Genomic DNA, 14,753 nt, shown 5'->3' on the forward strand with positions numbered 1-14,753 from the left:
ATTTTTCCTTTGCTGGGGGTCCATCTTAAGCAGGAAGTTAAAGATAAGATTTTGAAGGGTGAGTTTGTAGAAATTTTCTCTCTGTTGCAGTTAGAGGAGTTTCTTGATTTGAAGGAGGAGGATAAGAAAGATGCTAAAAAAGAGAAGGAAGAAAAGAAACGGTATAAGAAGATTCCCGAGTCGTTTGGAATTTGGTTGAGGGGGTTCTATATTTTGGCTAGTGTTCTTGGGGAGAAGCCGCCTAACTTATGCTCTCCTCTTTTCTTTTACTTGGATGGTATTTGGGAAGCCTATAGAACTTATGGGGGTTTAGCATGGTGGAAATATGATGAGCAGTTTAGGCAGCGGTTGTCAGCTAATCCAGGTATGCGGTAGGACCAAATGGACCTACCATTATGGATGAAGCTTATGATGGTGCAGAAGGCGCAGCCCTTTCAGCCAGGGGCCGGCGTGGGAGGACACGTTTCCACGGCGGCTAGTAACAAGAAAGGTTTCTGCTGGCTGGTTAATGACAGCCAATGCAAATGGGGGTCAGCTTGTAAATTCATGCAAGAATGCGCCAGTTGTGGGGGTTCCCATAGTCTCGCCAGATGTTTTAAGAAGGGTAAATCAGTTGGAATAGCAGGATCTGCTGCGTCTGGGTCAGGGGCCGCTTCCTCTGGGGCTAACCCCAGTGAGGTTAAATGTGATGGTCCCCTGGCTAAGCCGCTACTGTGATTGTGAGGTGGCTAGGTTGTTGATTGAGGGTTTTCATTGGGGTTTTTATATTCCGTTTTGTGTTCGACAGTTTCCAAGTTGTAGTCATAATTTAAAATCAGTTTCAGAGTTTCCAGAGGTGGTGAGGGAAAAGTTAGCTAAAGAGGTCTCTTTGGGTAGGATGGCAGGACCTTTTGTCCTTCCCAATTTACAGTTGTCACCATTGGGAAGTATAGGTTGATTCATCACCTATTGTACCCGAGGGGCTTATCGGTAAATTACGATATTGATGGGGTGTTGTGTTCTGTCTCCTATGCATCATTTGACCAGGCTGTTGAGTTGGTTAGGAGAACGGGCCCAAATGCTCTTATGGCTAAAGCGGATTTCGAATCTGCTTTTCATTTGTTACCAATTCACCCTGATTGTCATCATTTACTAGGTTGTTCTTTTGAGGGCCAGTATTTTGTTGACCTGTGTCTCACTATGGGTTGCTCCATTTCTTGTTCTTATTTTGAGATGTTTAGTTCGTCAAGGTAGAGACAGGGAGTCGGTTTTTGGTGCACTGGATGACTTTCTTTGTGTAGGTCCTCAAGGCTCTGGGGAATGTGGTTATTTGCTGTGGATGCTGGAATGGGCAACGGGGTTGTTTGGTGTACTGCTGGCCGCAGATAAGACCAAAGGTCCCACTACCTGTTTGAGTTTCTTGGGTTTGGAGATCGATTCGGTTGTGGGTGAGTGCAGGCTTCCGCAGGATAAGTTGGTGGCGCTGTGGGATGTGGTTTGTGAATTTCGAGGTGCCCGTAAAGTGACTCTGCAGCGGTTGCAATCTTTGATTGGTCGTTTAAATTCAATACATATGGGCAGGATTTTCATTAGGAGTTTGTCTAGGGCAATTTCAGGCGTGAAGGTTGCGCATCATTTTCTATGGATTTTATCAGCTATGAAAGCTGATTTGGAGGTTTGGGATGTATTTTTGGAGCATTGTAACGGGAAAGTGTTTTTTTGTAGGGATTCAATTTCCGCCGAGGACCTGGGACTTTATACAGATGCTTCTGGGAGCATAGGCTTTGGGGCGTATTTTCAGGGACAGTGGTGCGCGGAACGTTGGCCTGATTCTTGGAAGGGCAGTTCGCTCATGCGTAACTTAGCATTTTTGGAATTCTTTCCTTTGGTGGGAGCTTTGTTCCTATGGGGGGATTTCTTTTGGGATAAAAAGTGGTCTTTTTCTCGGATAACATGGTGGTGGTTCATGCAGTGAATCTGCTGTTGGCCTCGTCAATGGCGGTGGTTCGGTTGTTACGGAAATTTGTGCTGCTCTGTATGTCTGTTAACGTGGTGTTTCGAGCTGAGCATGTTCTTGGTTTCTTGAACGTTATAGTGGACTCCTTATCTCGTTTTCAGTGGGATCGGTTCTGTGAAGTGACGCCGGGGGCTCGGGACTCTGGTCTTGGTTTCCCGGACAAGATGTGCCAATTAGGGACCGGTTGCTTGCTGGAGGCATAAGGGCATCGTTGGCACCGGTAACGTGGTCTGCATATGGTAAGGTCTGGGAGGAATGGGATAGGCTGCTTTGATGTGCTAGTTCTGTTAGTACTGCTGTGGAGCAGTTGGATGTGTTGCTATGGATCTTGTTTGATTTGGTTTCCAAAGGGGCTTCGTCTGCAGCGCTGGGGGTAATATGTCGGCTTTGGTGTTTTTGCTCAAACTTAATGGTTGGAAGGATCACACTAAGGAATTTTTGGTACGCCAGGCTTTGAAAGGAAGGTTGGTCTGGGGGATGCTAGGCGTCCGGTATCGGTTCAGATTATGAGTCGACATTATTCGGTCTGGCATTCCTTTTGGTGTTTTTTGGGGCTTTCCAGATTGGGGAGCTGGTTAGTGGCAGTAGCGCAGGTGGTGGCGGACTTCAACGGTTTAATGTGATGGTCAGTGAGGAAATGGTTTCTATCCGTTTGCGGCGGTCCAAAACGGGTGCGCTTGGTAAAGGATGTGATGTGGTGCTGTATCCATGGCATAGGTCAGTGGTGTGTCCGGTTCGGGTTTGCCTGGAATTTTTGAGATGGCGGCCTGATGTGGTTGGGCCTCTGTTGCTACATGAGGACGGGTCGGCGTTGTCTCGTTTTCAGTTTATACGGATTTTTCATATCAGTTTGGAGTCTTTGGGGCTGGATCCACAGCAATTTGGGACTCATTCTTTTAGGATTGGGGCTGCTACGGAAGCAGCCCAGTTGGGTTTCAGTGATGATCTGGTTTAAAAATTTAGTTGTTGGGAGTCGGTGAGGTTCCGGTCGTATATTCGCCCGGAAAGCTTGTTATGACAGGTGGTTTACTGGTTTGGGTCATTTATTGGTTTTGTTTTTCGGGTTTGGCGGCATGGATCCTGGGGCATTCTTACATCTTCTGGGCTGGTCGGAGAGCCGCAGTTCGTACGATGGGACAACATCTGGGCATTCTGGAGGATCGTCTGTTACTGCGGTGGTTTGGTACTCGGGGTGCAGGATGGAATGAAGTGTGTGCGGAACTGTGGCGGCTCTTACAGGTGGAGCGGGTTCCGGACATTGTTTTGTTTCATGCGGGGTCCAATGATTTAGGAGTGGTTCCCCAGCGTGATTTAGTTAGGGGAATGAAGACGGTTGTGGAGAGGTTGCGGGAGTTGGTTCTGGGAGTTTTAGTGTTGTGGTCTGAGATTGTTCCGAGGTTAAACTGGCGGCATGCTCGGGATGCGGTTGCCCTCGCTCGCTGTAAAGGTGAAGTGAATAAGCTCATAGCGAGCTTTATTAGGCGATGCGGGGGACTGTTAATAAGGCATTGAGAGCTTGAGCAATTGTTGCCTGGTTATTTTCTTGAAGAAGGGGTCCAACTAACGGACGTGGGCCTGGATTTTTTGAATTTGGGTTTTCAGGACGCGTTAACCCAAGCTCTGCTTTTGGGTGTGGCGGAGCTCAGACGGCTTGAGGGGGTCAAGGTCTGGCCTGTGGTGGGGATAGTTTGGGATTATTGTTTGGTGCAGTGGATTTCAGGTTTGGTTTTACTAATTTCACTTGGTTCAAGTTAGTTTGGTAGGTTTCCAGCTGGCCTGTGGCTCAGAACCTGGGGTGGTGTAGGGGTGTCTCGGTATGCCCCTGCATTGGTTATTTGGTTAAGTTGGTGGTGTAGGGGTGTCTCGGTATGCCCCTACATGGTTTATTATTTGGTTAAATGGTCTGGTAGGGGTGTCTTGGTATGCCCCTACTGTGGTCAATGTGTTAATGTGGAGGCACCTGGTATGTGTTGGTGCCATTGTTATACGGTTAATGTGTTTATTATGGGGGCTCATTGTTAATAAAAGGGAAATCTGTTATCTATGTTTTAACTGTGTTTGTCTGTTTTGACAATGACCTTTAAATATTGTAAATGTTAATAAAGCTGTGGAAATTATATTTGCACCTAATAAAGTGTGTGCGTCTTTACTGGGTATGGGTACGGTCATCCTGGGGCACAATTCAACTATGCGCCTGTCATAGCTTAACAGGATACAAACATAGATTTTAGTAACAGATTTTAGTGGGATTTGCATTTACTAAAGCAGGAGTTGGCAGAAGGATTTTAACTCCTTGAATTCACTATGCACTTTAGTGCCATCTCTCCTTATAAATAGTCTCACTGTAGGCTCTAAATATCAATATGTAAAGAGAAGAGTAATAATACATGGCGGACAGAGAAATCAATTTGATAATATTAATGGTTCATAAAGCACTGCGAACCATTAGCCTCAAGCATGTCATGACAACATAAGGGACATTGTGGTGGGGAGAAAGCCAATATAACATTTCCCTTTTTTGTGCACAAAGTCACCCTCAACCTATCACATCCACTCACTTATTATAATGTAAAATGTGAGGTAATAAACATCCCCCTCCCATACCAACTGAAAAAGCTTTTACAATTAAATTTAAATGGCTACTGGCCTTTTTAGGGTCCCTAGAATTAATCTTACTAAATACTACTGAGGCTTATACAAAGCAAATTACTCCACCTTCATTAAATATCTGCATCAAAATTATATTTCAGATCGTGTAACGAAATATGATTGTGGATCCCTAGGTGGCTTTAACAAAACAATGCAAGGTCTCTGTAAATACTCCAATAAGTTTGTTTAGCAAATCTGTTTGGCAGCCAAAATATGCATTGCTAAGGGCTAGAAGAGTACCAAATGTGGGAGAGGTTTGCACCAAAGTGGATTTTTTTTTTCAAATGGAGAAGTTAGCAAGGGATGGATACCCAGGAAACCTTTTGGAAGATGTGGACACTCTGGTAACTTTGGGGCATGGCTCTTCCATTTCTTTTCTTCCCATTTGTTTCTAGGGCTGCTGGAGCAGTAAAGCAGAGATCAGTACACAGAAAGATGTCTATTGCTATGAAGCATTTGGGATGCTATAAGGTGGAGCTCCATGATTAACCACAACATGAGGACCATACAACAGTTCTATGATAAGTTTTTTGAACTGTTGACATTTATCTATGATTAAATGAGATAGGACACCATTCCTTACAAAGTAATTTTTAAACAATTGTTGACTTGAATTATCGTAAATTGTTGCTTGGCATCTTGATTTCTTCCTTTTTTGTTTTTGTTTTTCTTTATGTCGGACTAATTTTTTTTTTGTATGACAGCAACACATATTTATAGGTGGTGCCACTCTAAGTGATTGGAAAGACTGATGTACGAAGACAGATGTTTAAATATTTTTATACAAGATGCTTTTGTGCATTTTGGCATATCTCACCCAGATGTATTGTATTACTCTGAACAATATCCACACGGTATAAAATTCTGAATGCTCACCTGGGCAAAAAGATAGTTGATGACCTCATAGCTAAGCAAGGGGTCCGGGTGTAGATTAAAAAGGCTGCAGCGTAGAGATTTCTTTCCATCTGACTCAATCCAGTGGGGGAAGAAGAACCTTTAGAAAGGGAAACACACTGTTGAAACATCTTACTACAAAGAACTACAAACAAGCACAAATGGTACAAATAAATCAATTTGCAAGCAGTGGCATCAGGTAGATTTCAAAATGTGAAAGAGGGAGACTTTTTTTTTTTTTTTTTTAATCTCACGGAACCCACCAATACAAGCAATTGCAAGCAATTCATAATGCACCTTACTTATAGATATGCCCCTCTGCCCCCCAGATATGCTTTATAACCCCTGAAATGCCACTCAGCCCCTAATATGCTTTATAATCCCTGATATGCCGCTCTGCCCCCCCAGATATGCCACTCTGCCCCTAATATGCTTTATAACCTCTGATATGCTTTATGTCCCGAATATGCCACTCTGACCACCCATATATGCTTTATGCCCCCTAGAAGTGCCACTCTGCCCCCCTGATATCCCACTCTGCTTTCTAGAAGTGCCACCCCCCCGGACTTACCAATGCACCCTCAGACTCCCTGGTGTTTAGCGGGGCCGAACAGTTAACATCTGTGCGATACGCGTAGATAAGCTTCGCTTCTATGGTGGAGCAGCGGAAGGTTATGTCACGCCGGTGCTCCACCATAGAAGCAGGCGTCCACGACTGCTGGAGAGGAGGATCCAGGTCCCCTGCAGCGCCCCGGGGGATCTGGATCCTAACCCTGCTGCTTGCCCTCAGCAGGACTGAATGAAAAAGAAAAAAAAGCCACGTGCCCGGAACTGCATGTCCCGGGCGTCGGGCGATACGAACTGCGCATCCCTGCGCTAAACCCCGAATATAGGCCGCACCCCCACTTTAAAGACCTAAAGTAAGGGGGAAAGTGTTATGTTTTTTTGCTTTTTTCTGCAAAGCTTTTTTCCAAAGCTGGTCATTCTGCCCCATGTGTTATTTCGGGTATCTTTGAAGCCGGCCGATGCAATTTACCCCATCAAACCATATATTTTTGAAAACTAGACACCTCAAGGTATTTCGAATGCTGGTATTTTAACCCTTTCTGTGCACTAATTCTACAATTACCCTTTGTGGCAGTAATATATTTTGTGTTTTTTATCACTAAAATTGCACATCAGGTATGGATTTACAGCTCCTGATGTATGTCACTTTCAAACAAGACCCCAATATGTGTTCAGAAACATTTTTTAAAGGCTTCACATGATTAGCCAGAATTTTAGCAAACAGTTTCAAATCAAAAGAGTTGAGCAGAGATATGGGATGGTAACTACAGTATTGCTCAGGATCCTTGCCCTCCTTGGCAACCGTATTTCCAGGATCAAGGCCCATGGAGACCCAAGCTGCAATCTTCATGTCAGGTATTCCAAGAGTGTGCAGAATATCTTGAAGCTCATGGTGGTGTTTGAGAGTGATGGACCTGTTGTCGTGCCTAATTGTCAAGGCAAAGGGGTGTCCCCAGCAATAGGGAATCCTCAGCCTCTGCAGCTCAAATGTTAATGGCCGCAGGGTGCGCCTTGAATGCAATATTAGGTCAGACAGGTCATGGAAAAAGGATATTGGGTGGCCATTCAGTGGCCAGGTGCCCACCTCTCTGGCACGAGCAATTATGGTTTCTTTCAGACAATAGTCTGTAGGGGGCAAACAATGTCCCTAGGTGGAGTCCCCAGGCCACCTCTCGGTCGAAGGGCTCGGTGTACCCTATCGACGAGCACAGGAGCATCAGGTGGTCGATCATGAGGTCCTCAGGGGCGTCCAATTCAGGTACCATGCATATGTTCAGCAGACTACCACTGTTGTGCAGATCTTCGATATGGCGTCAGTGGTCTCCCAGGTAGCACAGGTGTCGTTCACCCGTCTGCTGTATGTGTGAGTTGGTGTGGTGTTGTCGGGCCGCTGTATCTTGCACTGCCAGTACCTTTTGTTCCAGTGAGGTCAAATCTGCGCAAAGCGCGGAGACCTCATCTCTGACAACCTGCTTGAGCTCTGTAATGAGCGTGGAGAAATCCGTCTTCCGCAGTGCCAAAGACAATGGTTGGAGCACCTCCGGTGGATGAGGTGGTTGTGGCGGGTGTGTAACCGGAGCATTGTCATCCATGGAGGAATAGCTAGCTGGAGATGCAGCCTTGTGGTCGTCAGGGGCTTGAGAGGCCAGGTCCGAAAAGATTCCCAGAGTGAGGCCGAAGTCGACTATGGGCGACCACTCAGTGTAAGGTGTTCCGTAGTGGGTATTTTTATTGCGTCTAAGGTGTAAGCGGCGGCGGAGTAGTTAGCTGATACGGCCATCCCGAGCCCAGCTTTCTAATCATAATGTGATTAGTAAAATATTTAAAAAAATAGAAAAAATAAAAATAGTTAAAAATAAGTAAATAAAAATGTGGTAACATGTAAAAATAAATATCCAGAGACGTCACCATCAGGAAAACCATCCAGTTCCAACAAAATGTGAATATATAAAAATTAAAAAGTACAAAATCCTGGCATGGAAAGAGTTTGATGGGCTAAATTGAATTGGTCAGATTCAAATATGTCCCAAATAGGACATGTTCGCAGACTGACCAGATGTCAAAATGAAAAAAAAAAGTGTACCTCCCAAATGTGGCATTTTAGCACCCAAATAACCTGACAAACCCATGCATGGGTGGTATCACTTTACTCAGATATTACTAACATATTGGGGTGTTAGGCAGTGACATATACCAGGAACTGTCAATTCATACTTAAAATACAATGTATGGCAAAAAAAAAATACCGTATTTGCTCGATTATAAGACGAGGTTTTTTTCAGAGCAAATGCTCTGAAAAATACCCCTCGTCTTCTAATCGGGGTCGTCTTCTAATCAGACCTCAAATAGAGGTCTGATTATGAGACTAAGATCCAGATCCCCCGCACCGCTGCAGGGGACCTGGATCCTCCTGTCTCCCCCTCACACACACTTACCGGTGCTTCCTGCTGTATTGCCGGGGCAGCGGGTTGACGTCTACGCAATCCGCTTAGACAACGTCCGCTGCAGCCAGAAGGAGGTGTGGCTAGCAGCAGGGGTTGTCTGCGTCCGTCGCGGATACCTTCCCCGACTGTCAGAGATCAGAGTTCCCCGCACTGGTGCCGCACGGAAGGAGACGTCAACCCGCTGCCCCAGCAATACAGCAGGAAATTGGAAGCACCGGTAAGTGTGTGTGTGTGTGTGTGTGTGCGTGTGTGTGTGTTGTGGACATGGATTGCATCGTCCATTATTAGTGATTCACGTCACAGACGCAATATCTGTATCTCCCTTTGGATAAACCACTCCCCTAACTGTGGCATACATCACAATACCAATTAGTTCTATTGTTTAAGAAGTGCCTTACCTCTACCACCAGGTAGCACTAGAGAGTGAGTGATGTGTACATCTATTGTTTATCTAAGACCATAGATAATGGCTACCTAGATGAAAGGCCATGTGGGCTATACCAAGAACAATGGGATATCAGGAACACCAGGAAGAAGGGGGAGGGGCAGAGGAGACTGGAAGGACAGGAAGGAAGCAGCATGGCAGAAGCTAAGGGAGCTGTAAAAGTTTGCCAGAGAAAAAGTATGAAATAGAAAGCTGCTCTTCCATCTTGGGCTAGTTAAGTGCCAAGAAGCTAGGACTAGTTAAGTGCCTAGTATTGTAACTAAGAATTAGAAAACAACTACTGAAAGAATCCTTTAAAGTCTTCTATATGATCCTGGTATCTAGAGCCATTTTGGAAACTGAACACCAAAGGAGTCATTTGATATGCTGATACTCTCTGAAGTTAAGTACATATGTTATTACAATGTTATTAGAATATAATTGTTGACTGTCTGTAACTTTGTTATGGTAACCTTTTTCGATATATTGTTTGTACCGCTAGAGGTATTAATAAAGTATATCATTATATATCATAACATCTGTTGGTATTCGTCTTTACATAATTTAACTGTATTCCTGAATCAAATTTATTGTTGTATTGTTAGATGTGTTTTGTCTAAATTGTGTATTTAAATATTAGCATAATTTTGCATAAAACAGGCCACGACCACATTTCTGGAATGCCTTATACCCCTATATGCCACTCTACAGAGTGCTCTATTAAATGCCCCCTTAACGCCACTCTGCCTCCTGGAATGCCTTATACCTCCCTATATGCCACTCTGCCCCATAATATGCATTTTAACCCCCTAAATGCCAGAATGGGATATAGGGGTATAAGGCATTTCTGGAGGCAGAGTGGCACATAGGGGGTTAAAAGGCATACCATGGGGCACAGTGGCATATAGAGGGTTAAAAGGCATATCATGGGCCACAGTGCCATATTGGTGTGGCAAGCCTGGGGGCAGATGTGCGTAACTGGGGGACAGGTTGGAAAATACAAGGAAATAAAAACAAAAAAAATATTTTTATTTAAAAAAATAGTTTACATGAATTAACATTTACTGGTAAAACTTTTTTCCTTTAGGGTCGTCTTATATTCAGGCTTTTTCTTTTTTTCCTAAGTTAATATTCAGATTTTGGGGGGGTCGTCTTATAATCAGGGTCGTCTTATAATCGAGCAAATACGGTACATACAAAAAATGAATACAACAAACTTTGACAAAGGCTGGTAATAGAATTAGTTCTTGGAAAGAGTTACAATACCATCATACACTGAAATACACTGGCATGTCTAGTTTACAAAAATATATGGGTTGACTGGGGTAAATTGAATAGGCTGGATTCAAAGATGTCCCAAATAGGACATGGAGCAGTAGTCAAAATGTTTTGTTTCAAGTTGAAAAACTGAATTGCGCATGTACCATATGTGTTCTTTTAGCCTACTCACTCCTTTTTATGTCATGCCAAATCCACTTTGACATTTCTCAGATCCACCCCTTTTTAAAAAAGGCACTGCCAAAACCTTAATTCATGATCATATCAGTTATAATCTTAACATCATCAACTCCCTTTTATCTTCCCTATACGCGCTTAATTTGTCATTCTTCAAAGAAGCATATTTCTTACTTGTCAGTCATCCAATACCAACTGGCAGTCCCTAAGTTGGTTGCTAACATCTGCCAAGATCAAATCTGTCAGTATTGGGTTTGGAGAGTAAGAGCAGAGGATAGTTCAAAACCATGTCAGGAACAGTCCAAGTCCAAGTCGGGCCGGCGGCAATCAGAGAAAACGGTAGTTCCAGCTGGGGTCAGAAAACAGACAAGCAGGGTAGTCCAATAGGAGAGCCAAAGGTCAAATAACGTAGAATCCAAAAAAGGGTCTGTAGCAAGGCGAGCAGGGAAGAACAGGAATCTGGAGTCCAAGGACAAACAGGAACAAACGTTCTGGAAGACTGGAGTAAAGTGGCCACAGTCTGAAGGGTTTTTATAGTGCTGCAGGTATCTACTCCCCCCCCTGTGTTGAGCAAGCCCCTCACTGGATTGGTTGCTAGAGAGGAGTGATTCCACACCACCTGGTTCACTGTTTATGTGTGGAAACATTATTGGTGGATAGTTGATGGTGGAGGCAGGCTTCACCTCCCCTCCACAGGTGTGCAATATTATGCTGATGTCTGGGCAATACCTGGAAGTCCTCCCTGGGGTTTGCTGGAACTTTAGGCCACGGTTTTGGCCTACCGGGCTACCGTGATCGCGGGTAGATGCTGCTACTACAGACCGCGGATTCGGCTTACTCCACGATCGCAGAGCTTTTGGATGGCCTGCAGTGAGTGAGGACAGCTAGGGAGTGCAGCTAAGGGTGAGAGGGGCATGACAAAAGCTCTCTTTGTGCCAGACCAGTAGTCTAGCCCTTCCCTGGTGCAGGTAATTGAGATTGCTGAGTTTAAAACTGATTAGAAGGTGGGTGGAACTAGCATGTTGCCTGAAAAACCAGACCTTGGGAGAGGTGCAGAAGAACAATCTGCTGCTCAGAGATGTCAATGAAGCAGTCCAGAAGCTGGGTGAATGTGGCTGTAACACAACAGTAAGATAGCCCAGCTATATTCCAGAAAGAGAACTAAAATGCTGCAAACAATGTCGAGAGAAAAGCAGAACCTCGTCAGCTGGAAGAGTACAACAGACATTTTGCAGAGAGCACCATAACCCACGTATGAACTTGTCTTGCACAAAATACATGTGTTCTACAAGTTGCAAAGGAGCCTGTAGCGCCACACTACCGGGACTGAAATATCTGCAAAGTCAATTATCATGGATGAATGTGGAATGAGACATTAAGCAGAACCTTACCTACTCCCAAGGAAGCAGTGAGCAGTCACGGGTGAACAAGCATTTCAACATGGAAAGATTGAAGAACTTAAGGCATCATAAAGCTAGCAGTAGAGTGGCCAGAAAATGACATATACAAGTAGCCTGTAAGCTGAAGTCTGCACGGTGGTGTATGTATTATGTCTAAACAGTGATGTATGTGTACATATCCAGTGCTTCTTTAACTGGCAATAACAGATTAGTGAGCCAATCTGGATCACTACCACCAGTAAACGTGTAGTCTGGATCCCACCACATTAACTTCCAAAGCCTTTACTAAATATTACTACTGCCTATATCTCTTAAAGCTTTAATAATGACTAATACATTACAACAACATTTTAGTTATGCTGTACCCAGGAGGGCTGGCAAGAGAGTAAGATGGACTATTGTCCTCTGGATCATGCCCTTAAGGTGTTCATTGCTATTCTACACAAAGCAATCAAAGACTTCCAGAGCTAGAAGGACTATGAGAAGCATTTGTGCCAACATGGATCCCTTCTGCACTTCTTTTATGGGATTTATATGCAACGCGTGCAGTACAGGGCTAGGTGCGCACTGCATGTTGTCTGCCTTGTCTGAGACACTATTAATGGGCGACTGTACTTGATTTGTGGACTCAATTGTAAATGTTCAAAAAGAGGTCACTAGGCTCCAACCCATTGGAAAAGTCCAGGATAATGTGTGGTGAGGGCCAATGAGTGGCACGTAACAGATGCCCTATTTGCCTGGGTTGTGAAAATCCCACATCACATATTAAGGTAGCTTTGTATCACACATTCATCAGTAAGATGAGAGCAAAATACCTGATTCGATAAAGCACAACATAAGAGGAGCAGTTGTCCACATTAAAGATGTAGTTTGGATTATACCATGTCTTGAGGTCTGGTGATGCCAGAGCAAATAAGGAATGGTAGACAGGCAGGATCCCTGATGACACAGACAAAGGAGACATTTGTCTACAAATAATTACATTAAATTAACTTTTGTGGTAACATACATTATCATTAAGATGTAAATACAGATTTACTCCTATTGATTTTGGTAATATTGATATAGGGCTTCTAACGTTACATTTAATAAAACTACTTACATTTAATGAACAACTTGTTTTCTGCCATCATCACCTATGCAGAACATATCATAGGACTATTCATATATGTAAAAAAAACACAGAAAACTAAAGCCAATCCAGCCCCTGAATTGTGGGGAGGGCCCTGTCTAATGCCCCCCAATAGCAAAACCACCAAGCCCCCCCTTGAGCTTGTTATATGTCTGTGGGTCACATTTCTTCACTCCAGGACACTGACTGAGTCTGAGGGCCAATATATGGCATCATTTCACAAAGTGTGAAGATCACAAGGGAGTGCAACATCTGCTGGCAGCTGGACTTCCCTCTCCACAGCCAGCAAGTATGTTACTGTGTGTTTCAGTATCTAACGGTGTGTGCACGTGTTACTGTGTGTGTGTGTATGTAAGTATGTAACTCTGTGAGGGTATTTGTTTGTAAGTATTTTACTGTGTGTGAGTATGTATGTGTGTAGGTATGTTACTGTGAGTGTTACTTGCATGGGTATGTGTGCAAGTATGTTACTGTGTATGTGTAAGTATGTTACAGTGCGTGTTAGTGTGTCTAAATTTCTAACTATGTGTATGTTAGTGTGTGAGTATATGTTAATAGTCTACTGTGAGTGTGAGTATATGTGTGTAGGCATGTTGCTATGTATATGTCTGTAAGTATGTTATTGTGTGTGCCTGTGTAAGTATGTTACAATGCATATAATTATGTTACTGCGTGTATGTATATGTGTATATGTTACTGTGTAATGTGTATGTGTGTAAGCATGCCACTGCTACTGGACTCCCTCTTCTCAGCCAAGGTAGAGGTGTTTTTACGTATGGTTGTGTGCGTTGGTATCCTAGTGTTTGTGAAAGTATGTCAGAGTATATGTAGGTATGTTACTGTGCGTAAGTATATGTATGTGTGTAAGTATGTTACTGTGTGTGAGTATATGTGTGTAACTATATTAATGCATGTATGTATGTGTAAGAATGTTACAGTGTGTGTGACTATTTGTGTAAATATGTTACTATGCATGAGTATGTGTGCGTGTAAATAGGCTACTATGATTGTGGGTATGTGTCTGTAAATATGTTACTGTGTGTGCTTGAAAGTATGTTACTGTGTGTATGTGTGTGTTAGTATCTGTGTGTAAGTATGTTACTTTTACTTAACCCACTCCTTCTTAGCCAACAATGGTAGAGGTGTGTCTGTAAGTATGTCAGTGCTTGTGTAAGCATGTGAGAGTGTGTAAGTATGTCACTGTGTGTTATAGTGTGTACGTATGTTATTGTGTGTGTGTGCATGAGGAGCTTGGGGGGAAATGGTAAGCCTCGCAGGGGGCCGTGGAATTTTGTGTTATGCTACTCTCACAAACAACTGAGCTGATGTAGGATTTGCTTTCAGATACTATTATAAAGTGTTGTCTTCTTACCACAATTTTTGGCTGCAGTGATGCACAATTCCTCTGCAGAATATTGTCCCCCAGGAAATGTAATTTGTGTCTCTGAGTGGGGATCAGAGGACAAGGAAGGAAGATGTAAGAGTAACTGGAGTGAGCCTGTGGTAGTGGATGAAGTGCTGCATGATCGGGACCCCCACAAGAGTGGTGTATCCTCACCAGACATCTGCAGAAAGAAAGAAAGGCATCAAGCAAGACAGTAGCTTATCTCAGAAGCCCTCACACACCTAAGCAAATGTTATTCTTTCACAATAACATTTTCAAGTACAGCTCTTTCAGACCTTTGTTGAGTTTTATGAAGATGTTTGAAAAAGGACATTAACATTGTTCACATGAGTTTAAGCATTAATTAATAAGGATTAATTTTGCTGATTTTTGCTGAGAGATGAGTGT

At 43.6% G+C, this 14,753-nt stretch overlaps 1 protein-coding gene across 1 annotated transcript in view; it reads right to left on the reverse strand.

Moving 5' to 3' along the window:
- The window catches only part of LOC149289493 (tyrosine-protein kinase JAK3-like), a 41,799-nt gene extending 27,273 nt beyond the window's left edge, over positions 1–14,526 (reverse strand). Inside the window, exons 1-3 of the mRNA XM_089490545.1 lie at positions 14,334–14,526; positions 12,645–12,768; positions 5,522–5,639 (exon numbers count right to left, since the gene is read on the reverse strand). Of these exons, the coding sequence (XP_089346671.1) occupies positions 5,522–5,639; positions 12,645–12,768; positions 14,334–14,526 (435 nt within the window). The remainder of the gene's footprint in view (positions 1–5,521; positions 5,640–12,644; positions 12,769–14,333) is intronic.
- Between the last annotated feature and the right edge of the window lie 227 nt (positions 14,527–14,753).

This window comes from Sceloporus occidentalis, unplaced genomic scaffold, assembly GCF_023333645.1.
Source record: "Sceloporus occidentalis isolate IW3139 unplaced genomic scaffold, rSceOcc1.0.p SCAF_45, whole genome shotgun sequence".
Classification (NCBI taxonomy): domain Eukaryota; kingdom Metazoa; phylum Chordata; class Lepidosauria; order Squamata; family Phrynosomatidae; genus Sceloporus; species Sceloporus occidentalis.